We start from the raw sequence: 27,937 nt of genomic DNA, 5'->3' as shown, positions 1-27,937 counted from the left end.
ATCCAACTTGCCCACTTACTAGCTACAAAGGCTCCAAAGGAACAGTGGTGAGTGGATTATACTACTCAGAATGGCACCATATAAAAATACAATATATAGATTCATACCTCCAAACTGGAAACGGGTACATAGTTTGTCCCCTGTGGAACCCCAAGACTTTATCAAACTCCCCACTTGTAATACTGTTTTTAGCACCATATATAATGTCCCCACTTTCTGTAACCCCAACCACACTTATGATCCCCACCTCCTTTTATAACACTCCCTTATTATTTCGTCCCCTCTACTCATAATTCCTTCAGTGATCTGCTTCCTATTATAACGTCTCCCCTTTCTGTTGCCACCCCCCTTGTGGTTCCTCTTTTCACGTTATTGCGATTCTCCCCAGTCATTTCTTTTTTACAGTCTAAATTTAAAAGAAAAAAAAATCAGATAATGTTTCCCATTTCACCACAGCAGTTGTTTACTCTGCTTCAGCTTTATGCAACTTTAACATTGCACATTGCACCTGCTGGCCTCAGGTGCATAGAACAACAGGGCTGAATGGTGTATATGACACAGATCTCCTACTACCTGAGACATTGAGGCCGACCAAAAAATCTTTTGGACTGTATCTGGGGATTAGGCAGTATACTGTGGTCAGTTTATTCAAAGGATAGAGCCTTTAATTTTAATATATAATTTTGATATAAATGTTCAAAAAAGCGTAAAAATATTTTTATACAGGTTGGATAATACATCAAAAGAAAGTTGTATGCTAAATAGACACTGTCATCTTTAAAATTAAAAGGATCTCTAAAATTCAAATGGAAAAAACCTGCTGTTAGACCCCCCCTACAAAGAGTTAACTTTTATAAGAGCAGACAGAACAAAGTACACCGTTTTCACCACAAAAAAAGCTTGCTACTTCCTGATGTTTAAAATCTTCATTGTCCAGGATATGGTATGAAAATACCACACTCTTGGTAAGGTGTAAGGTGTTGAAAGAAGACGCACAGCGCAGCCAGGTCAACTTTTATAGCCGTTAAACTACCAAAGGTAGGTAATGACACCTCCCGCCATTAGCAATTATAATGAGGGGTTGTTCTCAAGACAGTTGAATGACCCCCTCTAATGTGTGCATTACTCTGACATTTTACTCTTCACTGGGTGTTTTAAAATGCTTTTTTTGCAGTGCTTAGCGGCAAATGGGTAAAAGGCAGGGTAAATACAGCTTCTTAACCCCTTCTTTTTTTTCAAACAACATTTTATTTGATTTTCCAACAGAAAATTTAAAATATATAACAATCAGGTGACATAAACATGTGTTGCTATATATATCAGACAAGACCCTGAGTTGGGGTGGAGGTGGTAACATGTATCCTGAGATTTCCCAATGTCCCTTTGAGTTCTTCCTGGTTATACCACTGAGTAAAGTGGAAGAGGGTCACCAGTTCCACAATTTCTGTTCCAGACATGTGTGTCAAAATAAATTTACTCCACTTTTTGAAAAAGCCTTTTGTTTGTTTTTCTTTATGTGTTAACCTATCTTGCCTTATTAAGTATCTCATCTGCTTAGTCACCTCTGATATGGTAGGGGTGTAGGGATTTATCCATTGTTTCATTATACTACACTTGGCCACCAAAAGAAAGGCGTGTATGTCTGAACTCAGGCCCCCCCCCATGATTTCCTTTGTTAAGGAGGTCGCACTGGTTTCGGACGCCATCTTGACTACTGTCTGCCATCTTAGATACAGTGGCCATGTTCCCTGACCATTGTCAAGTTAATATCATCATTCAAACTTCATTTTATGTAACCTGTTTGCTTGCCTGTCAACTAATACCCTTTGACATTTAATGAGAAGCCAGTCTGTCCTTGATTATATTATGATTCTGGAGCCCACTTATCTTATTCTTCTCAGCATTAGTATAAACAATATCTGTATACAAGGTATCTGAGAACTGAGCACAATTAATTAATTGTTTTTCCCAGAATGTGCTGATGACCAATAGTTTTGGAGTATACTATTCACACCCCTTTGATGACTCTTCTGTCTGTTATATATTATGCATTTTGATTATTAAATGGGAGAAGATCTTGACTAAGAGATTGACGTGTGTCTTGGTCTTTATGTTCAATCATGGGTTAATTAGCACTCACCTTATAAAAGTCAAGAGGGCTGTTGGGGCCCTGCATAAAAAATCCCTAACACCTTGTTTCCAGTATCATGGAAAATCAGCACAAGGGGTCTAGGGGCAAAGTAACTGTCCAGTGGGTGCTTATGTGATCCCTGACTGTCTCCCAATAGGTCTGTATGTTGTCACATGCCCATATGCCATGCCAGAGATCCGTGCTTGGTGTCGAACATTTGGGGCATTCCGTTATCCTGTCAGGTCTGGCAGTTGTCTTTGGCAGGTTAAAGACGTAGTATGCCTGGTGGAGAATTCTAAAATACGTCTCCCTACACTGTTCACTGATTACACACTTCCTAACTTGTTTCCAACCTTGCAATAGTGCCTCTGACACTTCTTGTTCTCCGAATCTAGGGACCCAGCATCTGTTGCTTTAAGTCACTGTAAAGTGTTGAAATACTTAGAGTGGTTTGCTCTGTGCCTAGCATTGAGGTAAAGGTAGTCTCTAAGGCTTCTCTGCTGATGTCTGTTACTTTAAACAAACGATAAGGAGCAGTACATATGGGGAGATTAGGGGTGAGAAAGATGGGTACCATAAATATAGTGGAACCAAGTCCCCACCTAAATGCCAAGTGGCACCCCTTAGAGAATTTACGCATAGGGGGTCTAATCCTCAAAGAAATCTATTGAGCCAAAGGTATCCCCCAGAAGAGGGAAGGGAGGAAAGACTATCACAACTATCACAATAAACCCCCAGTATACCTTCTTTCCCTGTTGCCATGGGAGGTATTCTTAGTCTCGCTGCGGTGCGGGCTCTCGCGGTCACGTGATCGTGTACTCGCGAGATCTCAACACCGCGTCATCGCGATTTAGGACGTGATCACGTGTGCTCCTTGTGGTAATCTTATTGGCCGGCCCATCATTTAACATAGCATCCTCTACCCGAACGACGCCGCCCCCAGACGAAGGCTCAGTTGGAGCCGAAACGCGTGTCGGGGCGTGCAGTCGTCACGGACAGTGGAACACCCTACTCCATCACCTGTTAAGGACTGGCATCTACATAACCCTGGATCACCGAGATTTGTGTTTCATTCGCCACATAGGCATGTTATTCACCTATCAAACTGTTTTATCATGGTATCCCTAGGGCCTCATTCATTTCATCTCAGTTCCTTCAATTGTATCAATATTTATTTGTAAGGCTTCCCCTTATGTTCCGTAGGCTGTCCTGGTGTATGACTGCATTTTTCTGTGTTTCACCGCTGTGTGTGTCTTGCATCTTGTTTTGTGTAATTAATTGTTCCACATCATGTTTTTAAAACATTTCATCAATAAAGATTCACTCTTTTATTCTATGTCCTGATGTCTGTTACTCTAGATTTTATGAAATTATGGATCTGATGATAGGTAAAGGCTACACACTCCGTAAGAGAATATTTGGCTTGAAGTTCCTGTTCTGTGAGCCATCGTGGCTCTGTCTCATGCAACAGGTCTCGTATTGTCCTAACCCCCTTCTCTTTCCATGGACTGAACAATCTGCTTTCTGTCCCTGGTTTAAAATCTCTGTGTGACCATAGTGGCATATATTTGGATATCAGGAAAGAGAGGTTGTATAGTTTCCTTACTTCCTTCCACGTCACCAACGTGTCCCGGAGGATGCTAGACTGCTTCGCCACTGGAGGCCAGTGTGCATAAGGGAAAGCAAATCATGTGGCACCGCCAGTGCCTTTTCTAGATCTGTGGCTGAGACAGCCAATCTATGACATGTCTCAGCAGGCTAGCTAAGTTGTATGCTCTAATTTTGGGTAAGTTCACCCCCCCTCCTCCTTATAAAGCATCAGTTTCTTTGCTGTTATACGGGGTTTCTTGCCTTGCCAGATAAAGTGTTGGAATGGTTTTGTTAATCTTTCCACATCTTTATGCTTCAAGAGTACTGATATGGTCTGCAGGGGATATAATAGTTTGGGAAAAGAGACCATTTTTATTAAATGACATCTTCCCAACATTGTGAGGGGAAGCTGATGCCAGCAAGTTAATTCTTCTAGCATCTTGTTTATTAGGGGTGGATAGTTTAGTGTGTATATGGAGTCTGGTGTGGGACCTATGTGTATTCCCAAGTAGGTGAGGGAGGTGGTTACCACTTTTACCCCTTATCACCGACACTAGTTTTCAGCTCAATGACCAGAGACTTTAACATATCCCAGTGATATTGAGAATGTTTTCTCGTGATAAATTGTACTTCATGTTAGTTATAAAATTTAAGTGATACGTTTTGCGATTCGTTCTGAAAAAAAGTGAAAATTTGGCAAAAGTTTGTAAAATTCTTCATTTCCAAGTTTGAAATGTTCTGCTTTCCAGACAGGAAGTAAAACTACCCAAAAAGCTTGATAATTAACATTTACAGAATGTCTGCTTTATGTTGGGATGATATTTTATGCATCCTCTCACTTTTCTAGGATGTTATGAGGCGCAGAACTTTAGGTGCGATTTTTCTCATTTTCATGAAAATTGCCAAAACTCACATTTTGAGGGAAAACTCAGCTTCCAAGTGACTTTGTAAGGCCTAAATAATAGTAAAACCCCATAAATTACCCCACTATAGAAACTTCACCCCTCAACGTATGTAAAACAACTTCTATTAAGTCCATTAACCCTTTAAGTGTTTCACATGGGTTAAAACAATATGGACCTGCGATTTCGAAACTATGGAATTTTTTTTGGAAAATACATTCATTTAGGCCAAACTGACAGTTTCAGAATAAATTAAATGGTGAAACGCACTGCAAGGTTTGATGCCCAATTCCTCCCGAGTGTACTGATACCCCATATGTGGTGGTAAACTTCTGTATGGGGGCACGGCCAAGTATAGAATGAATGGAGGCGCCATTCACAGCAGATTTGTATTGTCACATTGTACTACCTATACATTTTTATTTTTTTTGGTAATGCAAACATATGAGGCTTATTTTTTACGGGATGAGATACAATGTATAGATAATTCATTTAGGGGGTCTATAGCTTATTCATGAGATTTTATTAACTATTTCAAGGGGGACACAAACAAAATTCTCAATTTTTATTTTGGATTTTTAGCATTTTTTTTCCCCGGCTCACCGTAATGTAAAAATAATATTTTATCTTTATTCTCTAGTTCACTACGATTGCGATGATACCTTATTTATATAGTTTTTCTTATCTTTGCTCAATTTTCCTGAGCAAAACCAATATTGGAGAATATCGCATTGTTTTTACTATTGACAACTTTTTAGGGCCATAACTTCTGTATTTTTCTGTTGTCAGACCTGGGTGAGGGCTTATTTTTTGCAAAAAGAGTTGTTCTTTTCAGTTGTATCATATAAGGGAATGTAGCTTTTTTTGATCACTTTTTAGAACATTTTTTGTGATGGTTTTTGATGAAAAATTGTATATTACGGGAAGTTTTACATATTTTTTTTCATCGTTCACCGAGCGGGTTCAATATTGATTTAGATTTATTGTACAGATTAATGCGGACGCGGTGATATCAAATATGTACATTTTTCGTGTGTTTTTGTGTTTTATATACTGTATTTGCATTACATGTGTAACTGGGGAGATTATGGGACTTTATTTTATTTATTGATTTAATTATTATTATAAAATGATTTAATCTTTTTTTTTTTACTTTCACATATTTTCCACCTTTTGGCTTGAACAAGCGATCATCCGATCACTTATTCAAGCCTCTACACTGCAATACACTTGTATTGCAGTGTATAGTGTAAGTAACTGAGCATGCCGCGCATGCTCAGTTACTTACATCCGGGTCCTGCCAGGAAGGCAGAACCCGGCTAGAAGAGGAGCCAACAGCCTCTGGTCACTCGTCGGGACCCGGGGCAGCGGCAGGAGGGATCGGATCCCCCGGTAAGCACACCGGGGGGGTCCGATCCACGGGGGACACACTTGCATGCCGCGGTCATGCTTGACCGCGGCGTGTAAGGGGTTAAACACCCGGGATCGGGTATCACAGCCCGACACCGGCACTATACTGACTCGATGTCCCGAAATCTTCTTCTGACGCGGCGCTGTAGAAAGGCGTCGCGTCAGTAGAAGTACCCTTAATGACCGACGTAGATTCCCGATAGGGCGGTCATTAAGGGGTTAAATGGCAGATCAGGACATTCTCTCCTAAGGCTATCTCTTTTGTTGAGGAGGTCAAGCAATTCGCTTTCGTCCACAATTACGTGGTAGACTGCAAACTCGCCGAAATGAGAGATGTGTCGCAGCACTGGCTGCAGATGTTGTTGTGGGTTGGAAAGAAAAAGTATGACGTCATTTGCAAACAGTGCAATTTTCACTCTCTTATCCCCCACTGCAATGCCTTCAAAAAAAGCCAGTCCATACACTAGAACCGTATCTGTTCAGACAAGAAAGAACTGGAAAAGCACCTCCTGGAGCTCAGGTCTGAATTTCTCCAGTTGGGCTACAGACCAAAAGTGACTGATAACCAAATTGGTAAAGCAGCAACCATCAACAGAGATGATTTACTCACATATAAGGAGACCCAACAGGAGGCCAGAGTACCCCTAGTAGTCACTTACAGCCCACAACAGGAGATCCTACGTCACATTGCCAAGGAACTCCAACCGATTCTGCATAAAGTTACAAGACTAAAAGAAATATTTCCAGTCCCTCCTCTCCTGTCCTTCCGGCAACCACCAAACCTGCAAAGCAGGTGTAAAACGTTCCAGCATATTCGCACAGGTGACCAGGTACCTGTACCTCAATCACAGCAGGGACATCAGATCAAGGGGACCTTTTCCTGCAGGTCCTCTAATGTGGTCTACCTTATTATGTGTCAGCAATGTTTATGTTGGAGAAACAGGTCAGAGACTCCATCAACGAATGAACTCACACAGATCTGATATTAAAAATGAAAGGAAAGAACTCCCAGTGGCTGCACATTTCTCCAGAGAGGACCACACTATGGAAGATTTGCAGATTACTATTTTAATGGGACATTTTAAGACACAGAGGGACAGGAAAAAATGGGAGTATAAATTAATGAGGAGATTCAACACCTTACAAAAGGGTCTTAACATTCATGCCAGCTTCATGACCTCCTACCTCCGACCTGGAGGCCACAAGCAGATAAGAGCCAGGGCTCATGTGTCTCGTCTCAGGTTTTTTCGCATCTGTTGTTTTAGAGGTTTTTTTTATATCCTTTGATGATCACTGTTCAGTGTGTATAAAATGCTGTGAATTTTTTGTTTCATGCATAACATCATGTCTGACAAGGTAGAGAACTAGTATTCTCGAAAGCTCACCATCAAATATACTCAGTTAGCCTCAAAAAGGTATCGCCTGTGTGAGGATCAGTGGATCCTCTGGACCACCGTGGGAGATGTAACTAGCCAACACCCGGAACCGGAGCCTAGCGGCACCTGGTATTCACCAGAGCCCGCCGCAAAGCGGGTTGGACTTGCTGCGGCAGGATACCACTAGGTCGTTCCCAGGTGTGACTAGCCCATGGTGGCAGCCGAGGTCGAGGTACCTTAGCGGATGACAGGTCCAGGCACAGGGTCGTAGACAGGTCCAGGCACAGGGTCAGGGCAGGCGGCAGAGATGCAACGTCAGGTCCAAGTCCGGGGTCAGCAACAGGAGGTCCAGGCAGGTGGGAACGGGAACACAGGCACACGGAACACAGCAACACGGAGGAACTAAGGTAACACAGGACTCAGGAGCGGGAACACATAGGAATACACGGGAACGCAGGAATACACGGGAACGCAGGAATACTCGCTTGGAAGCTTTCTCTAAGGCTATGAGGCACAAAGATCCGGCAAGGAACACAGGAAGAGGCAGGATTCTTAAAGGTAAGGTGTTCAGCCAGTGCACCAATTAGCGGTGCGCTGGCCCTTTAAATTTTCGGCCGGAGCCGCGCGCGCCCTAGGAGGCGGGGACGCGCGCGCACGGCAGTCCGAGGAAGTGCAGGAGCCGGGAGAGGTAAGAGACACCGGGCAGCAGCGGGGGCACATGAAGGAGCACGGATGCGCCCGCGATCCGTGACAGGGATCGCGGGAGCACCCGTGACAGTACCCCCCCCTTCGGCCTCCCTCTCTTCTTGGGCCTGAGAAAACGTTGGAGCAGGCTCTTGTCCAGGATGTTATCCTCTGGCTCCCAGGATCTCTCCTCAGGACCAAATCCTTTCCAGTCTACCAGAAACAATCGCCTACCTCTCACAGTCTTAGTATCCAGGATCTCTTTCACCTCGAAGACATCGGTGGAATCAGCTTGTGGTACCGGAGGAGGAGTAATTTGAAGCGGTTGAAGATGACTGGCTTAAGGAGAGAAACGTGGAAAGAATTAGGAATACGCATGCTAGGAGGCAGACGCAACTTGTAAGCCACCGGGTTGATGCGGCCGAGAATTTCAAATGGACCCAAGAACCGAGGTCCCAATTTATAGCTCGGGATCTTCAGCCGAACATACTTGGCGGACAGCCAAACCTTGTCACCAGGAGCTAAAACAGGGAATGGTCGGCGTCTTTTGTCTGCTTGACTGCAGCTCGGAGCAATGAGGTGTGGACTTGCTCCCAGATGGCTTTCAGATCACGTACCAGGTCCTCCACAGCAGGAACATCTGCAGACGTAGGTAATGGAAGAGGAGGCCGAGGATGCAGTCCGTAGTTAATAAAAAAGGGAGCAGAACCGGCAGAAGTGGAGTCCAGGGAATTGTAAGAGAACTCCGCCCATGGTAGAAGAGATGCCCAGTCATCCTGACGGGCAGAGACGAAGTGGCGGAGATTGCAACCTAAAGTCTGATTCACCCTCTCCACTTGGCCCTTAGTCTGTGGGTGATAGGCAGAAGAGAAGTCCAAGTTCACCTGCAACTGGTTGCATAAAGATCTCCAGAATTTGGACACAAACTGAACTCCTCGATCCGAGACGATGTGCTGACGGAGACCATGAAGCCGGAAAATATGCTGGAAGAAGAGGCTGGCGAGACGTGGAGCAGAAGGCAAACCTGGTAGAGGGACAAAGTGAGACATCTTCGAAAAGCGGTCAGTCACCACCCAGATAACGGTGTTGCCAGAAGATGGCGGTAGATCCGTAACAAAGTCCATAGCCACATGAGACCATGGGCTGGTAGGCACGGGTAACGGCAACAGAAGACCAGCAGGTTTAAGTCGTGAAGGCTTGTTGCGGGCACAAGAGGCACAGGAACCCACAAAATCCCGAACGTCCTTGACCAAATCAGGCCACCAGTAGAATCGGGAAATTAAGGCCACAGAGCGCTGCACCCCAGGGTGCCCAGCCACACGAGAAGAATGTCCCCAGGTCAGAATCCTCTTTCGGAGACCAGGTCGCACATAAGTCTTGCCGGGAGGCAGCTGCCGGAGGTCCACCGGCGCGGCAAGCACAAGTCTCTCTGGAGGAACAATATGCCTCGGAGCAGAGTCCTCCCCCATAACATCAGAAGCACGGGACAAGGCGTCAGCCTTGATGTTTTTCTCTGCAGGGCGAAAATGGATTCGGAAGTCAAAGCGAGAAAAGACGAGGGACCACCGGGCTTGACGTGGATTCAAACACTGAGCCGTCTGAAGGTACTGAAGGTTTTTGTGGTCCGTGAAAATGCTGACTGGAAAGCGGGCTCCCTCCAGCAGATGACACCACTCTTCCAAAGCCAGCTTGATGGCTAGAAGCTCCCGATCTCCAATGGAATAATTTCTCTCCGCGGAGGAGAAGGTTTTGGAGAAGAAACCACAAGTGAGTGTTCGTCCCCTGGGACCCTTCTGGGTAAGGACTGCCCCAGCACCCACGGAGGAGGCATCAACCTCCACCAGGAACGGCTTTTCAGTATCCGGTCGGGTAAGGACTGAAGCGGAGGAAAAAGCAGTTTTTAATTTCGTGAAGGCTTCTTCTGCTGCTGGTGGCCAGACACGGGGATTAGCACCCTTTTTCGTAAGCGCCACCATCGGCGCGACCACAGATGAGAAGTGTGGGATAAATTGCCTATAATAATTAGCAAAGCCCAGAAATCTTTGTATAGCTCGCAGTCCCACTGGGCGTGGCCACTGAAGAACCGCAGATAACTTGGCAGGATCCATCTGCAAACCCCTATCAGAAATTATGTAGCCGAGGAATGGAAGGCTCCTCTGATGAAAGTGGCACTTCTCCAGCTTGGCATAGAGGTGGTTTGTACTGAGGAGGCTGAGAACCTCCCGTACATGAGACTGGTGGGACTCCAGATTGGCAGAATACACAAGGATTTCGTCCAGGTACACCACGACACAACTGTACAATAAGTCCCGGAAAATATCATTTACAAACTCCTGGAAAACGGCTGGCGCATTACAAAGTCCGAAGGGCATAACTAGATATTCAAAATGCCCATCACGGGTGTTAAAGGCGGTCTTCCACTCGTCACCCTTCCTGATGCGGATGAGGTTGTAGGCCCCACGAAGATCCAATTTGGAAAAAATTCTTGCACCCCGCAGATGATCAAATAGCTCCGTGATAAGCGGCAGAGGATAGCGGTTCTTAACGGTGACCTTGTTAAGACCGCGATAGTCTATACAGGGGCGGAGAGAGCCATCCTTTTTTGTGACACAAAAAGAAACCAGCGCCAGCTGGCGAGGAGGATTTGCGGATGAAACCTCTTTGCAGATTTTCCTTAACATATTCCGACATAGCGGCAGTCTCAGGAACCGAAAGCGGATACACCCGACCCCGTGGTGGAGAAGATCCAGGCAGCAGGTCAATGGGGCAATCATAGGGACGATGTGGAGGAAGGATCTTGGCTTGTTTTTTAGAAAACACGTCTGCAAAGTCCCGGTACGGAGCTGGAAGTCCCTCCAGAGGCTTGGGAGACAAGGTAGCACTCCTGACAGGAAGCGGATGTGGAACCGTCATGCAGCGTGAGGGGCAATCCGGACCCCAACGGAGAATCTCCCCAGAAGACCAGTCCAGAACAGGGGCATGATGCTGCAACCAGGGGAGACCCAGCAGGAGAGTGGAAGTGCACTGTGGCAGCACAAAAAAGGAGAGTCTCTCTTTATGCAATGCACCAACTTGAAGGAGCAGGGGTTCAGTGCGAAACCAGATAGGCACGGAGAGAATCTGGCCACTGACTGAGGCAATGGACAAGGGCTTCTCAAGACGAACCACCGGGAAGTGATGCAGGGCGACCAGTGCAAATCCTCCTCGCCATCCAGCTGGCGAGGAGGATTTGCGGATGAAACCTCTTTGCAGATTTTCCTTAACATATTCCGACATAGCGGCAGTCTCAGGAACCGAAAGCGGATACACCCGACCCCGTGGTGGAGAAGATCCAGGCAGCAGGTCAATGGGGCAATCATAGGGACGATGTGGAGGAAGGATCTCGGCTTGTTTTTTAGAAAACACGTCTGCAAAGTCCCGGTACGGAGCTGGAAGTCCCTCCAGAGGCTTGGGAGACAAGGTAGCAGTTCTGACAGGAAGCGGATGTGGAACCGTCATGCAGCGTGAGGGGCAATCCGGACCCCAACGGAGAATCTCCCCAGAAGACCAGTCCAGAACAGGGGCATGATGCTGCAACCAGGGGAGACCCAGCAGGAGAGTGGAAGTGCACTGTGGCAGCACAAAAAAGGAGAGTCTCTCTTTATGCAATGCACCAACTTGAAGGAGCAGGGGTTCAGTGCGAAACCAGATAGGCACGGAGAGAATCTGGCCACTGACTGAGGCAATGGACAAGGGCTTCTCAAGACGAACCACCGGGAAGTGATGCAGGGCGACCAGTGCAGCATCTACAAAGTTCGCTGTGGAGCCCGAATCCAGGAAAGCGGAAACATGGACCGGAGTAGCGGTGCCAATGCTGAGGAGTACAGGGAGAATCAAGCGTGGAGAAGCTTTATTCACACCTAGGGACGCTTCTCCTGAGAAGCCTAGGTGCTGGCGTTTCCCAGGCGTTGGGGACGTACAGGGCAAGTCCCGACGAAGTGCTGTGGGCTGGCACAATACATGCACAAGTTCTCCTGACGTCGTGTGGAATGCTCTTGTAGAGTGAGCCGGGTTCGGTCAACCTGCATGGGTTCCTCAACAAAAGATTCAGGCGGGATCTGGAGCGGCCTTTGGAAGACTGGCGCCAGGCGAGGAATGCGTCTAACACGGCCTTGGGGATACTCGGAGCGTAGTTCCTCAGCTCGCTCCTTAAACCGAACATCAATTCGAGTGGCCAAGGTGATGAGGTCACTCAGAGTAGATGGAAGATCCCAAGCTGCCAGTGCGTCCTTGACCTGCGCAGAGAGCCCTTTCTTAAATGTAGCGATGAGGGCTGCATCGTTCCAAGCAAGTTCAGAAGCCAGGGTGCGGAATTGAACTGCGTACTCTCCCACCGATGAGTTGCCCTGATGCAAGTTCAACAATGCAGACTCCGCAGAGGAGGCTCGTGCTGGTTCCTCGAAGACTGACCGGAACTCTGACAGAAACGCAGTGAGGCTAGACACAACCGGGTCATCTCTGTCCCAAAGCGGAGTAGCCCAGGCCAGGGCTTTCCCGGAAAGAAGGCTGAGGACAAATGCCACCTTGGACCACTCTGTGGCAAATTGCGACGGCATGAGTTCTATGTGCAAGGAGCACTGGGTTATGAAGCCCCTGCACATCTTGGGATCTCCATCATACTTGCCGGGCAAAGAGAGGTGTAGCCTGGGTTCAGCAGCAGGAAGATAAGCCGGGGAGCAGGGGTCGCAGCGGCCGTTTCAGGAGACTGTTGCTGATGTTGGGTAGCAAGTAGTTGTTGTAGCATGGCGGTGACTTGCTCTAGCTGATTCCGCTGTGCTGCAATCTGCCGGGACTGGTGGATCACGATGGTGGCGAGATCAGGCTGACTGGGAGAAGGAGCCTCGGCGGGATCCATGGCCGGATCTTACTGTTAGGATCAGTGGATCCTCTGGACCACCGCGGGAGATGTAACTAGCGAACACCCGGAACCGGAGCCTAACGGCACCTGGTATTCACCAGAGCCCGCCGCAAAGCGGGTTGGACTTGCTGCGGCAGGATACCACTAGGTCGTCCCCAGGTGTGACTAGCCCACGGTGGCAGCCAAGGTCGAGGTACCTTAGCGGATGACAATCTCGTAGACAGGTCCAGGCACAGGGTCAGGGCAGGCGGCAGAGATGCAACGTCAGGTCCAAATCCGGGGTCAGCAACAGGAGGTCCAGGCAGGTGGGAACGGGAACACAGGCACACGGAACACAGCAACACGGAGGAACTCAGGTAACACAGGACTCAGGAGCGGGAACACACAGGAATACACAGGAATACACAGGAACGCAGGAATACACGGGAACGCAGGAATACTCGCTTGGAAGCTTTCTATAAGGCTATGAGGCACAAAGATCCGGCAAGGAACACAGGAAGAGGCAGGATTCTTAAAGGTGAGGTGTTCAGCCAGTGCACCAATTAGCGGTGCGCTGGCCCTTTAAATTTTCGTCCGGAGCCGCGCGCGCGCCCTAGGAGGCGGGGACGCGCAACCACGGCAGTCCGAGGAAGTGCAGGAGCCGGGAGAGGTAAGAGACACCGGGCAGCAGCGGGGGCCCATGAAGGAGCACGGATGCGCCCGCGATCCGTGACAGGGATCGCGGGAGCACCCGTGACAGCCTGCTTTCTTCACTCTTCTTCTGCTCTCCATGGCTAACACGGTACAAATCTACACTACTAGACTAGTAGAAGGGGTTAATGCAATTTTCTGACTGTGTATCTCTATCTATCAGAGAAGTCAGTAATTTTTCAAAGATAAACATCTAGACACCTTGATGTTTAGAATGACAGGGTGTCTGGAAGCTTATTGTAACCATTCCTCGCCTGGCAGAAAGTATATATGGAGAATATTCCCAATCTTTAGTGTCTTACAGTTAGGGAACAGAGTCTGTAGGACAGGACTGCCAGTCTACCTGAACCAACACAAGAAGAAACTAAGATGGGGATACATAGACCCTGGGCTCCTAGCATGTGATCAGGATAAAAGCCTTCTGTGAAAGCGGGACCTTCTTCTGCCAGGGAGGAGATTGGAGAAGTCGGCCCTTTATTTTTTTGTATTGCTTTGTACCTGAATTCCTTCCGTAAAGAAGGAAACTATTTACTGCAAACCCTGACTCTCTGGAATTATTTTCCGTTGGGGTGCAGCAGGCCTTACCATCCAGCAGGGGTTGCCCGGCCAGCAGTTCTATGATGGGTTTGGCCTCTATGAAGATTCACATAGATAAACCATGTCATTTTTGTCAACATGACCTAACAAAGGATCCAGTATGAATCGGAAACGCGTTGTATTTATCTATCAATTTTATACCATATTTCTAGTTACAATAAAAATTACACTAAGATTATGCGCTAAGAGGTACTTTACAGAAAAATCAAACATAGGTATTTTCTGGACACAAAAAGGCACACAATACAAAAAACAAAACAATTTTGTTCTGACACTACTTCAATTCCTCATCACTAATAATTATTTTCTGTTCACAGGTACTGTTTGTCTTTAGATAGGTACCACTGTGGGCACGATTTGTGTGCCTATTTATGCTAATTTGTCTGCAGGGTGGTGGAAAGATAGACAAGGAAATGGTTACAAATAGCCTCCTAAACTGGAGAAGTTGGCACCCAACCCCTCTTAAACAAGGTATATCAATTGGCCAATACCTTAGGGCCAGGCAAAATTTTTACGGCGAGTACTTAAGTAGATGGTTGCTTTCCAAGGCAAAGTCCTGGGGCATGCGCAGTACTGAAGAGAAAGAGCAGGGAGAAAGTGCAGAAGAGAAAGGTTAACATGAGTCCACAGCAGACGGATATCTAGCTGAACGCACAAAGTGTTTGTGCATGTGCCGTATAATGGCGAGGTCGGGGCAGTTATAGTTAATATTTTCTGCCTGTGCACTGAATAACGAGACCCCCGTTGTAAGTTAAAGCATGTGTTTGACCAATTAGCCAATGTGTAGCCTGGCATACCTCCTATAGAGGTGATGTCTGGAAATCCAATTGGTTCTGACCTAACAGGAAAAGTTTTAAATACTCTAGCTCAGTGCACTTATAGAGCCCCGGCCATAAGAACACCACAACAGCCATAAATCAAGCAGCTTTCAGACCCTTAGCAACCACAGGCATGTACCATGTAGGAAAAGCCTGTACTTGGCTGGGCTGGACATGTAACTCTGCAGTCACATGCCCAAATGCCTTTCAACATAGAAGATACAGATAGGGAGATATTGCTGCTCCTCAAACTAATGGAGGCTGACGGAAATTGCCAAGCACCGCGCTCGGCGATCTCCGTTGGCTCCATAAAGATTAATGGAGCAGAACGGTCATGCATAGCCGTCTGCTCCTTTACTCCCATGGAGCGACAAGGGGTCAGTTGGATGCCTAGTTTTCGCGATCTGCGGGGTCTCAGCACTGAGACCCCCACTGATCAGCAACTTAGACCCTATCCCGTGGATAGGGTCTAACTTGTCTTCATGGGAAAACCACTTGAATACATCCCTTCTCCGGCAGAAAATTACCAGCTGCATTACCATTTCCAAACCCTTGAGGTTCCCCTAGGTAGATCAGACCATAGAGAAAACCCAATTGAATGGAGAGGGATTTATATTTTGCAACACTAAATTTAACCCTGCGTAGTCAAGGACGTTGCACACCATCTGTTTTTCTAAGACCAAGCATGATCATGTGGTGCTGGCTTAAATTTTGATGCAATACTGCAATACTGTATTTTTCGCACACATTTATAAGTTGTCCTGAGATATTTAAAATATTATGATGCTCAATGTTTTTTTTTTCCTTTTTTTCATTCTTGTCATCTATAGCTGAAAGGGTAATTTTTCCAACATACAAGACGAGGATTCCACCTACACTGAAGAGTCACTCTAATTTCTGCCACTTACAATGTCTGATGTAAGTAACTTTAAAATTCTCTACAGCCAGTTTTATGCGGCAGTATTCTGCTCATTATTTTGGATCTGTACTGAAAGGCCAGGAGTAAAATTCTACAGAAGGACTCAGCAGGACTACTGAGCAACTACATGTTGCTCAGTTACACCCCCTTACCTCCATGTGTAGCACTTACAGCACAGAAGCCAGAACTGCTGTTGCAACATCCCCCATCGGGGCCTAGCCCTTCTTCGTTGACTGGAGGATGCCATTGCACAGAATACAGGAGTGGCTGAAGCAGCCTTGGGCACGGTATGGTCACGAACGGGCCTACAGCCTGGCAGATCTCCAGCAGGTGGTGTGTGCAAGAAAAATGAAGGGATAGGCCGATGGAATAAGTTTCTCCCTGGGGCAACCCATGAGGTGTATATAGAGATCCCTGGGTGGTGATGGATGGCCGTGATGGTGAACAGTCTGATCCAGGGATCACAGAGGCCTATTGTGACATTCTAGACCCCTGAAGGGTATGCAAGGTTAATTTATTATTGTTTTTTAGAGATGCTCCCTGAACGCAAACACTTGGCAGCTCACTAGGAGGGGCCACTCACTGTCTCAGGCCAGTCTTCTCAAATAATAATTGGCTGAATGAGCAATCTCTTCTATCTTCCTGTGTCATCGTACTTATAAAAATGTTACAGTGGGGATTTGGAGCAGAGTTAACAGAGTGGTTGAGAACAGGAAGCGGTAAATATTTTTCAGAAGGTGTTGCCTATCATGTAGTATGTGTTTAAGTGAGTCCTACATTCATCACTGGCAGATCCTAAAAAATGCACAGTCATAGCCTCATAAAAAGATCCTGCATTGTGTTGTGCATCACTGACTAATTAGGCAACAAATAGAAATTAGATCAGGTTTAGGGTTCCTGAATTATAGCAACTTAAGTCAATTTTGTTGGTTTTGAAATTTTCATTATACATGTATGATTTTGGAAGGATATCCTCTTTGTAGTGGGTGTTGTGTAGTTTATCTTGACGGGGTATTTTCTGTCAGGAGTTCCTTTGTTGTGAAAAATGTATGGTTTTATTGCATTATGGGATCAAAAATGTAATACATCTTGTTTAGTAGTCTGTGGTTTGAAAATAGGTAACTGCTCACCATGTCACATGAGTGTAATTTGCTCCTCCAGCACTAAAGACTTTGGCTAAACACACGCCATGTTGTTACCATGGAGGATACTTGTTTATATAGCCTTTGGGGACTATTCACAATGGCCCTGCTTAGCATGCACTAGCGTCTCTTTATATCAGATGTCAGCATTGATGGGAGACCATGTGGACAACCTGCTTAAAAAAATAAAAACATGATAAATCTGTAACATCCATGTGTTGTGATTGATTGAACCACACCCGGCTCTCTGCAACCAAGCCCTGTCCAGCTAGCGTTACTAGATGGACGGCCGATCCAGTCAGCTGCTGAAGGCTGCATCCAGGAGCTACTTTATATATCTGCCCAGTCCCATTACACATACCTCCCAACCACCCTGGAGCTCTCTTCACTAACACAGATGTTAACCCCTTGATTGGTGCCTGTAGTTAAAAAAAATAATAAAATATTAAAAATTCAAATCACCCCTTTTCCCTAGAACGAAATAAACAGTGAAAATCACAAACATGGAGGACATGTTTCCGGTCCTTTAAAGAGCATTTAAGGAAAGTATTTTACTGTTTGTTATATGCCTGACGAAGGTTTCCGAGCCGAAACACATTGCCAATAAAGCCTTTTCTTGTGAAACCACACTGAAGATATCATCCAAATTTTTAAACTAATTTGAAGTACAATGGGGTACATGTATCATAGTTTCAACTAAACGAATTGTCAAATTTTAGCGACTTTTGCAATTTTTGCAACTTTTAACTCTGTTCTGTTTCAATTACGCCTAGTCTGCACCTTTGTACAGTGTGCCTTACGTATCATTGTTTTCCAGATGTTCTGTGCGACATTTTGCGACATTTTTGGCGCAATTGTGCACCTGGTCCAGGGCAGGTGCAAAGGAATTTTTTTTTTCATGGACCGATTTTAACATGTAAATTGGAATTATTTCACATGCTTTAACTGTTTAACATTTTGCACATTAATGTCAAAATTTTTGCATTTTTTTTTATTGGTTACTTCTAAGGGTGAGGTCACATGTAGCGGTTTAATTGTGTTTTTAATGCATTTTGAAACTAATTACAACAGCTGAGGAGAGGTGATTTGCCTTTTTTCATTAATGTTAACATTTGCATTTACAAAACGCAATATAAACGCCACGTTAATGTATGTGTTAACATTGCGTTTACTATGCATTTTGTACATTCAAATGTTAACAGTAATGTAATTAGGAAAATTAACTCTCCTCAGCTGTTGTAATAGGTTTCAAAATGCATTAAAAATGCAACATGTTAAATCCCAAATTAACAGTAGTGTCCACTCCTGAATATAACTCCCTCACGTGGATTGTGTCCATGTGGATTTGAGACATTTGCAACAAAGAGTCTCCAAAAGAAGCCAAAATTTGCACCTGTCAGGATAGGAAAAACTGAACATGTATCACAAGTAAAAAGACAGGATCATACATAAGGTGCAAAAACTAGCCGCCAAATGTTTCTAAAATTCACCTCACAGAGACCAAACTATGATACATGTGCCCCAATTTGTCACAAAAAACCCTCAAAATCTCTTGGATATATTATAGTGTTCCAAAGCTATAACCACTTATAGTGACACATGGCGGATTTGAAAAATGGGGCCGCGTCTTGGAGGCCAAAATAGGCTGAGTCCCGAAGGGGTTAAACTACAGTGTCCATTCTTCCTCTTTACTTAAACTGTAATATGCACATGACCTGTTGTTTAGTTTCCTTTCCTTAACATTTCACTGACGTCTCACTCTTTAAATAAGAGTGACTATCTCTGTTCTACTGCCTTCCTCTTTTTTTATTTATGGACTAAACTCAGATCACATTTATGATTATACCATCTATGTATAACTATATCTCCTCATAAGGAAGAATTAGAGACAACACTTTAGAGTCGAAATGTCGGGGGTAAGTGTAGCTTTATTCTTGTACTATAAAAAGAGAAAGTTTTTTGCTGGACAAATATTTATATTAGAACTGTAGAAGCATGTAGTTGGATTAACAGTAACAAGATATAATTGTACACATACAATAAAGTACAGAACTGTAAATAGTTTCTCTGGAAACGCTTTGTATTGCAGATAGTTAAATGTAAATTGTCTTTTAAATTACAAAAAAAATAGGAGCATGGGTGCATTCATGCAATATACCATCGAGATTATGTCAGTAGATGACACAGGTTAGTTACAATTCGAGATAGGAGAGCCACAAGTAACATAACTCAGGATGAATACTGATTTGTAAAATAATGTAAAATAATTAATAATTGCAGGCCAGTTACTTGTAAAATCCCACTGTCCATTGTTGCTGTAACACCATATGGCTGACATCATATCAGCATTGCTTCATAGGAAAAAAAGATAGGATTAATAGAACAATTAAGTATGATCCATCTATGGACAAGAACTTAGGTTCCCAATCCGTCACTAATTTATTATGGTTGCCCAACAGAAAAGCTCTATATTGTCCTTCTCCTTTTTAGAGATGTATTTCTCCTCCACCAAGGAAAAGAGTGTTTTCTGTGAACTAAAGGGTTTTCCCAGCATATAAAATTTAAAACCAATTAATGCTGGGAACCCATACCAATCACTTGATTCCAGCAGCTTTTAACAACAGAATTAATAGACGAAATAGAGTCAAAGTTCCATTCACAGTGCAGTGACCAACCAGATATCTAAAGCCCTAGATTCTATTCCGGTTAAAAGAAGCTGGGCTACAATGTCCCAAGAGAACAGAGATGTCCTTCCACAGCCCTTTGTGTTAATTCTGTAGGTGTCCTGAATGTCGGACCCCCCCCCCCCACCACCACCACACACACACACACTTATCTTATATCTTATATCACAATGATGGTCCACAAATCACTAATTAAAACATAACAAAACAATATAAATTTGATATATCTGATCTTGATCCCACTGACCCAAAGAGAATGTATTATTTGATATCGTTTTAGAGGTTTTAACAGGCCTGTTTCTTGGAAACAAACCATTAATCACCCCACTTTAAAAATGGCACCCCTCAAACTATAGAAAACAGCATTTACATTTATTAAGGGGTATAGTGAACATTTCGACCCACACATGCTTCAAAAGTTAGTGGGCAACGGATATTCAACAATTTTCTCAGTTACACCTCAATTTACTTTTACATTATGTTGTGCCTATCTCTTTTTAATAATAAACACTCTTTTGCAGAGCTCCTTTTTGCCATGAAGTACAATGCAATTTAACATTATTTTTTATTAAATCAGATTCAGCTATTCCTGAAGTAAGGGGGCACTTCCAGGCTGTGACATCTGCTCAGGGCACTTAAGCCAAAGCAGGACAGCATGTTTGTAATTGGTCAACCTGAAGCATGTGAGTCGCATGCTTGGGACATCGCTGAAGGTATTTTGCCAGAACATTAAGGACTATCAAATGATGCATGTTTTCTAATTGGCTGATCTGAAGTAAGAAACATGCTTGCAACATCACTAAAACAGCATTTTTTTTAAAACCTCTGGTAGTTGCTAAACACCTGCAGATATCTTATTAGAGTGAATTAGAGAATTGCTTAATTTTGTTTAGTTAGGCAAAAGTTTTTATACTTTACAGTTGTACTTTAACCCTTTCCCGACATGCGCCGTGGTGCAGGTGCATGGAGAGGGCTCAAGGGCTGAGCCCTCTCCATAGCTGGTAAGTCTTTGCTGCTTATTAAAATATAAATAAACAGTAAAAATCATAAACACATTAGGTATCGCCGCTTCCGTAAATGCCCAATCTATAAAAATATAATAACGGGTTTTCACTGCGTTTAACCCCGTAACGGAAAATAGCACCTAAAGTCGAATTTTTTTTGTAATTTTGAAAAATATAAAAATTCAATAAAAGGTTGTATGGTCCTAAAAATGGCAGCACTGATTTCATCATCAAAAGTCTCAGAAAATTACACCACCCACAGCTCCATACACCAAAGTATGAAAAAGTTATTAGCGGCAAAAAAAAAAAAAAAATTGTACAGGAGGTTTTCATTTTTCTAAATGTATGAAAACATTATAAAACCTATACAAATTTGTTATCCCTGTGATCGCACTGACCCAAAGAATAAATTACACATGTCATTTGGGGTGCACAGTGAAAGCTGTAAAATCAAAGAAAACTGCGCAAATGTGTTTTTCCACCATTTTTACTTCATTTGGAATTTTTTTCCCGCTTTCCAGTACATGGCTTAGACTATTTAATGCCATGTTACCACACAGAAAACAAGCCATCACACAGCTCTTTACGTGTAAAAATATAAAGTTATAGACTACTGAAGGTGGGGAGTGAAAAATGGAAATGAAAAAAACAAAAAAGGGCCAGGTCATTAAGGGGTTAATAATTAATATGGGATCATTACTAAACCAGTAATTCTCTACCAAAAATAATAAACAACCAAATGTAGACAATGCTGAATCATTCTTCCTTGTCAAGTATAGTGAAGAGGAAATGATCTTGGTAGGAGCAAATCCATAGATGTGGATTATGGAGTCTTAGTCCCACAATCCTCGGGGCAGCATGCCAATGACCTTAAAGACCTCTTATGCCTGTATAGGAGGCCTGCAAAGGCAATATCCATAAGGGGTATCATTTTCTGCCTTAAGTCTATGGCCTCTAACTAGACAAATGCTACACAAGTTTAAAAACAAGGAAAACGTATTCAGAAACAGCACTTCCTACAGTTGCATGTTTATCACTTAGTGGTTTGGCTATTGTCCCATATGATGTCAAAAGGCTTCCGGCAGGATGGGCATATATGTATATATTATAGACTGTTCCTCATTGTATATTTATACTCATGTCAGAAGAAACAAATTAAATTCCTCTTCAGCTTTGTGCAATTATTGTTACAGATATAGGAAATGTTTGGTATCTTTTGTTGTACTTTCATAGTTTTAGGATTTGATTTTTTTTTTATTCCAGAAATATCTGGCAGCTGGTACACAGTGCATCACTAAATATGACAATACCAAGCCTAAACCAGAAGAGCTACGTTTTCATAAAGGAGATGTTGTTACTATAATCAACAAATGGCAGGTGAGTATTCTAAACAGTTTTAAAGAACATCTTCCACCAGGATCAAAGGTGGCACAGTGGTTAGCACTACAGCCTTGCAGCGCTAAGGTCCTTTGTTCAAGTCCCATCCAGTTCACCTTCTTCTTCCCGATGCATGTAAGTGCATGGCTTGCAATACAAATTTGAAAGTTAAATCCCGCACTTAGTCCGAATCCATCGGAATGTCCGATGGCACGGATGGCACGTGAAAGCTAGCGCGATTGCGACACAATCCGATCGCGTGCGACACAATCCCCGGCGCGATCCCCGAAGAAAATGTGGCCGCGGGACCCTTAGTAAATAAGCCCCAATGTGTCTGCTTAGAGAGTCCCCGCACACACTACAATTTTACACTGACCAGCCTAGGGAGTGATAGGAGCTAAAACAGCAATAAAACTGAGTAAGTAATTGTAAAAATAATCTTTATTGTGTAAACATCACTAGGCGATTGAGATTTGCAAATTTTCTTTAAAGGAAACCTACCACTTCGGATAGGGCTTATAAGCAGGACATGCCGTGCACCAGTTCAGGGTGAGCTGGTGCCGGTGGTTATCTTCGTTATGTTTTTAAACTGTTTTAAAGCATTTAATCACTTTATTAATTCTTATATCCGAACTAGTTTCCCCGTCCCGAGGGAGAATGTGTAGACAGAGCCGAATTATCTTTGGAGGACCTCCTGCTGGCCCCACGATTCTTTGTGTACAGAAGGACACTGGAAAGAAGCTACAATGATGCAAATATTTCCTCCTTCTTTTTACTATGTTGGTGTCCTCAGGAGGCCAGTAAGATTGAACGTTGTTGAAGAACAGGGAGCGATAAGTTACTGCTTTAATTTTTGGTTGGCACCTCGCGATAAATGAGGGAGGTTTGGGGTTGCAGTTTAGGCACTCGGTCGCTAAACAGTTCAACATCACTGCTATAGTGTGTCTGGAAAGAGCACTCACTAACTTTTTTTCTGTTTTTCTACATGTCCTTTCTGGAATTGAAACTCCAGACACACAGTTTCGGGGGGGGGGGTGCTCAAATACTGCTTATAGCTAGAGACACATATGGAGTTTTGTTCAAAGTTTTTATCTGTTTTTCTTTTTGCATGTACTGCTGCCTTTGACATCAAAATACAGTGTTAAAAGTCTGCAACAAAACCTCCATGGGGGAATTTAAAGGAAACCTACCATATGGAAGTGGTCGTTCTGACCCACACTAACCTGCACATAAGTGGAGCTGAGCTGATGCAAGCATATATTTTGTTACAACTATATATTCTTATCTTTGCTAATCACCCACATGGCGCTTCTCTGTGCGTCACAGCGCTTGAGCATTAGCATAATAGGGCAGGCATGCATAATGCCGTCCCCACCCTCCCTTCCTCACCCCTGAGAGCCGATGATGTCACCGAGCCCTCAGGAGCATTAGGGAATGCGCATCGCTGGCTTGCAAAGCGCACCCGCCAGCTGCGCGTACTATCGTCGAAGTCTTGTGCTATCGCGAGACTTTGGTGAGGAGATCGCCGAAGTCTCACGGACGGCTTGCAGGGTGGCTGCGCGTACTATTGCCAAAGTCGCGTGCAATTCAGAGACTTCGCCGATAGTACGCGCAGCCGCCATGAGAGCCGGAGGATGCGCTTTGCAAGCCAGCGATGCGCATGCCCTAATGCTTCTGAGGGCTCGGTGACGTCACTGGCTCTCAGGAGCAAGGAAGGGAGGGTGGGGAGAGGCGGGGATGGCACTGCCTGCCCTATTATCCTAATCTCCAAACGCTGTGACGCACAGAGAAGCGCCGAGTGGGTGATTAGCAAAGATAAGAATCTATATTTATAACGAAATGGCCGTACTTCATGCTTAACCAAAGTATGTGCCTGCATCAGCTCAGCTCCACTTATGTGCAGGTTAGTGTAGGTCAGAACGACAATTTCCAAATGGAAGGTTCATGCTTTGTCCTCCATTTTTCTGGTTATATCTTGTTTCTTCTTCTTTTTTTGTCACAAGCATACAGGACATCAGAATGATTGGTGACTGGGGACCATTAAATTAAGAGTGGCCCACTGAATACTTCTACTGCGATTTCTGGGTTCTCTTCACTTAGAATCAGTGGCAAATTCACCACTGGGATGGGTGCAATAAGAGTTCTCCTTAGTACTGGAATACATTTCAGTATGGAGACACATTAAAAAGAAGAAATTTAGTTTCTGTTGTACTTAATATAAATGGTGATAACATGCGTAATACATTATTAAATTATGCTTTACCACATATTTTAACACTATAATATTCTTTTCATCCAAGGACAGAGGCTGGTATCGAGCACATAACCATGCAAGTGGGTTGGACGGTTTAATTTCTGGAAATGCAGTGCGTGAGCGCCCACCTATAAAAGTTGACCAGAAACATAGTTTGATGCCGTAAGTTGCTTGTGATCTCAATTTTGATTATTTTAGTGAATTACATATTTTACACAATGTGGGGGAATTCATCAATGTGACTCAGGCTCCAACATTGCAGAGCTGGTCACCACTAGTCTTGTGCCGCACCAGATTCATCATTGTGATAATGACTCGCATTTTGGACCATCCTCCTTAATTTTTTCGGGACACAAATAATAAATTCCCCCCAATTTGTACATGCAAAGATGTTTCTAAATGTTTACATCACAAAGCACAGGAGCTCAAATGCGACTGGAACTTACAAACGGGATCAAAATGTAACTATAAATGTAATGGGATAAAATATAACTCATATCCAAGACAAATCCTCTCCAAGCTAGAACACTTTTATGTATATACATATTTTTAAATGTGAATATAATAGTTTCCAGAGTAATATCTAACCTCAGCCTACGCTCTTCCATCCAATCACAGTTGGTTCCATGGGTCTATTACTGGGTATCAGGCTGTCCAACAACTTCAGTCCAAAGAAGAAGGTTTATTCTTGGTACGCGAGTCAATGAGACACCCTGGAGACTATGTACTTTGTGTCTCTCACAAAGGAGAAGTTATACACTACCGGATCTGTTACCAAGATGGAAAACTAAGTATTGATCTCACGCAAAAATTCTGCAACCTTATAGATATGATTGAGGTAATACATAGCATTTGTAGGAGGAGCATTTCATGTGTGGACTAATTTTTCTTCAGGCACTACATAGAAGTAGATTAATATATCTATATTTTAACCCTTGTATAGATATAGATAGAAAAACAATTTCTATATTGGACATTTGTACATTGTCAATAGAGGTTATCATTTTAAAAATAAACCCTTTTTCTGCTGAGGCCGGTTACCTATACTGTACTGAAGAGACACAACCATGTTGATACAGTACTGTCTACAGTTGCGAATCTTTTCCTTCTGGAATAGAAATATTGGTTTCGTTTTAATCCCATATGATGTCATTAGGCTTCCTGAAAGTCATGCTTTATGGTAAGGGAGAAGGGATGGCTTACAAGGTAGCAAAATAGTTAATGTTTTCTTTCTCCATCCTGTAAAACGTATTAGCATATCCCTAGCATTTCCAGAATCCCTTACAGTGTGCTGTGAAATTACATTGAGGAGGAGCACTTCCCCCTCCCACTGTTTTCTGAAACGTCCTCTGCTGCTGTAAGATTACAGCAGACAGAGGAAGCAGGGGGGTGGGTGAGACAGTGTAACAGCCTGTGATGCCAGAGCATGGATGGGCTCTGGTAATGTCCCCCATAGCACTTCTGACTTATTAGCATAATTGCATAATTAAAAATTATGACCATGGATAACAAATAGAAGAAGATTATTACACTCACAGTGCCTGGATCTATGAGTAAATACCATTGTTTTACCATGCTTGATTTTGATGGTAGATTATATTTAAGCCTAAAGTAGAAAGATAGTATAAAGTGGCATATACACTTGATCTTTGTTAAGAAAATGGAAAATGGTTGATTAATTGATAAAAATTATCTGATAAAAACAGTAGAAAGAATTAAAAGTGTATTCTTAGTGCCTGGTTTATTCTGGTATTTTGTAAAGCCCTACATATACATTAGAGAAAATTGATCTCACATTTATGGGGCCTCCCAATTCTCCCCGCTGGCAAACATGGGTTGAGATAAGATTCAAGCAAGTTGTAATTGCAGACTACTGTATATCAGCTCTGTGCAACCTCAGAAGCTGTAATACAAAGGTTTTCTCTGCCTAGAAGATATATTCTAGGGAAATATAATATAATGTCTCAGGGGGAACCCCATAGTGCTACATGTAGATCATGCCCTCTCGAACATGTATCTATTTGGAAAATTGAAGAATATGAATTCACACAATGAGAAATGTCTATAGCTGTTTTCTAGGTGCTTGAAGTTGGCACTGACCATTTCTCTGTTCGTTGGAATGAACAACTGTTCTGTAATATTCAGTTATTTTATTTTCAGTATTACACAAGTAACCAGGGAGTCCTTGCCACAAAGTTGAAGAAACCCAAACCTAAACATGGGGCAAAGTCAGCAGAGGAGGAGCTTGCAAAAGGTTGTCTATTGTTAAAATTTGGATTAAGTGCAGAGGAAAAATTCACATTCAGCACATAAGCATGAATAATTTCAACGCTGTAAATTATCTCTACATCAAGTGATGTTTAATGTTCACAGAGAAAATCATGATTTGCAGAACTGACCTAGCAAATATTGCAGGGGATTTAGAGGGGTTGACCACTGATACAAAAGTTTATATAGTAAGTAATAGACCCCAATAGGGTCACCCATATTATACTTACCCTGGTAAACCGCCCAGAGCTGCAGGTTATGTGACCCACCAGCAACAAGACTAGGGACTTCCTGTGATGTCCCATGTCTTACTGGCTTTCTAGTAGATGAAGGGGGACTAGTATGTAAAAACCCCTCCAATTTTAGTGGCTGGAAGGTTGTGTTGAAATGTTTTGCATGTCCCTTTAACCACTGATATTGGAGTGGTTAGAGATATTGGAGTGAAAGGGCCATGCACACAGTAATTCCACCTTCACCCACCAGAAGACAACAGGACACAGTTATTCCCAAAGAAGTCCAGAAGTCCCCATGAGGCAGAATATTACTTGAAATAATGAGACTTTTAAAAATATGCAAATGAGCCACAAGTACTCCAGGGCAATTAACCGCCCCCGAAGCACTGAATACATGCCTTCATCCCCACCCTGCCACGTTCTCTATCCCTGCTGCCTGCTATGTCGTACGCCAGCAACTTCAATTACTACCACTGGAGCTGCTTTGGTAAGTGAAATATAGATGGTAGATTTCCTTTAAAAAAGCCTTAAAAGCCATATACACTCACCGGCCACTTTATTAGGTACACCATGCTAGTAACGGGTTGGACCCCCTTTTGCCTTCAGAACTGCCTCAATTCTTCGTGGCATAGATTCAACAAGGTGCTGGAAGCATTCCTCAGAGATTTTGGTCCATATTGACATGATGGCATCACACAGTTGCCGCAGATTTGTCGGCTGCACATCCATGATGTGAATCTCCCGTTCCACCACATCCCAAAGATGCTCTATTGGATTGAGATCTGGTGACTGTGGAGGCCATTTGAGTACAGTGAACTCATTGTCATGTTCAAGAAACCAGTCTGAGATGATTCCAGCTTTATGACATGGCGCATTATCCTGCTGAAAGTAGCCATCAGATGTTGGGTACATTGTGGTCATAAAGGGATGGACATGGTCAGCAACAATACTCAGGTAGGCT

General features: G+C 43.7%; 1 protein-coding gene across 2 annotated transcripts in view; it reads left to right on the top strand.

Moving 5' to 3' along the window:
• Positions 1–743: 743 nt before the first annotated feature.
• The window catches only part of MATK (megakaryocyte-associated tyrosine kinase), a 64,268-nt gene continuing 37,074 nt past the window's right edge, over positions 744–27,937 (top strand). The window contains exons 1-6 of one of the 2 annotated variants that reach the window (XM_072113113.1): positions 744–1,038; positions 15,926–16,013; positions 22,108–22,221; positions 24,522–24,637; positions 25,094–25,313; positions 26,636–26,729. In XM_072113113.1, coding sequence (XP_071969214.1) covers positions 16,005–16,013; positions 22,108–22,221; positions 24,522–24,637; positions 25,094–25,313; positions 26,636–26,729 — 553 coding nt within the window. In that variant the 5' untranslated portion in view covers positions 744–1,038; positions 15,926–16,004. Of the gene's footprint in view, positions 1,039–15,925; positions 16,014–18,913; positions 19,073–22,107; positions 22,222–24,521; positions 24,638–25,093; positions 25,314–26,635; positions 26,730–27,937 lie in introns of those variants that run through there. The other variant, XM_072113107.1, reaches the window with a different exon arrangement.

This window comes from Engystomops pustulosus, chromosome 1 (assembly GCF_040894005.1).
Source record: "Engystomops pustulosus chromosome 1, aEngPut4.maternal, whole genome shotgun sequence".
NCBI lineage: Eukaryota > Metazoa > Chordata > Amphibia > Anura > Leptodactylidae > Engystomops > Engystomops pustulosus.
The sequence above is the reverse complement of the archived record's forward strand: the minus strand, read 5'-3'. Positions and strand labels throughout refer to the sequence as shown.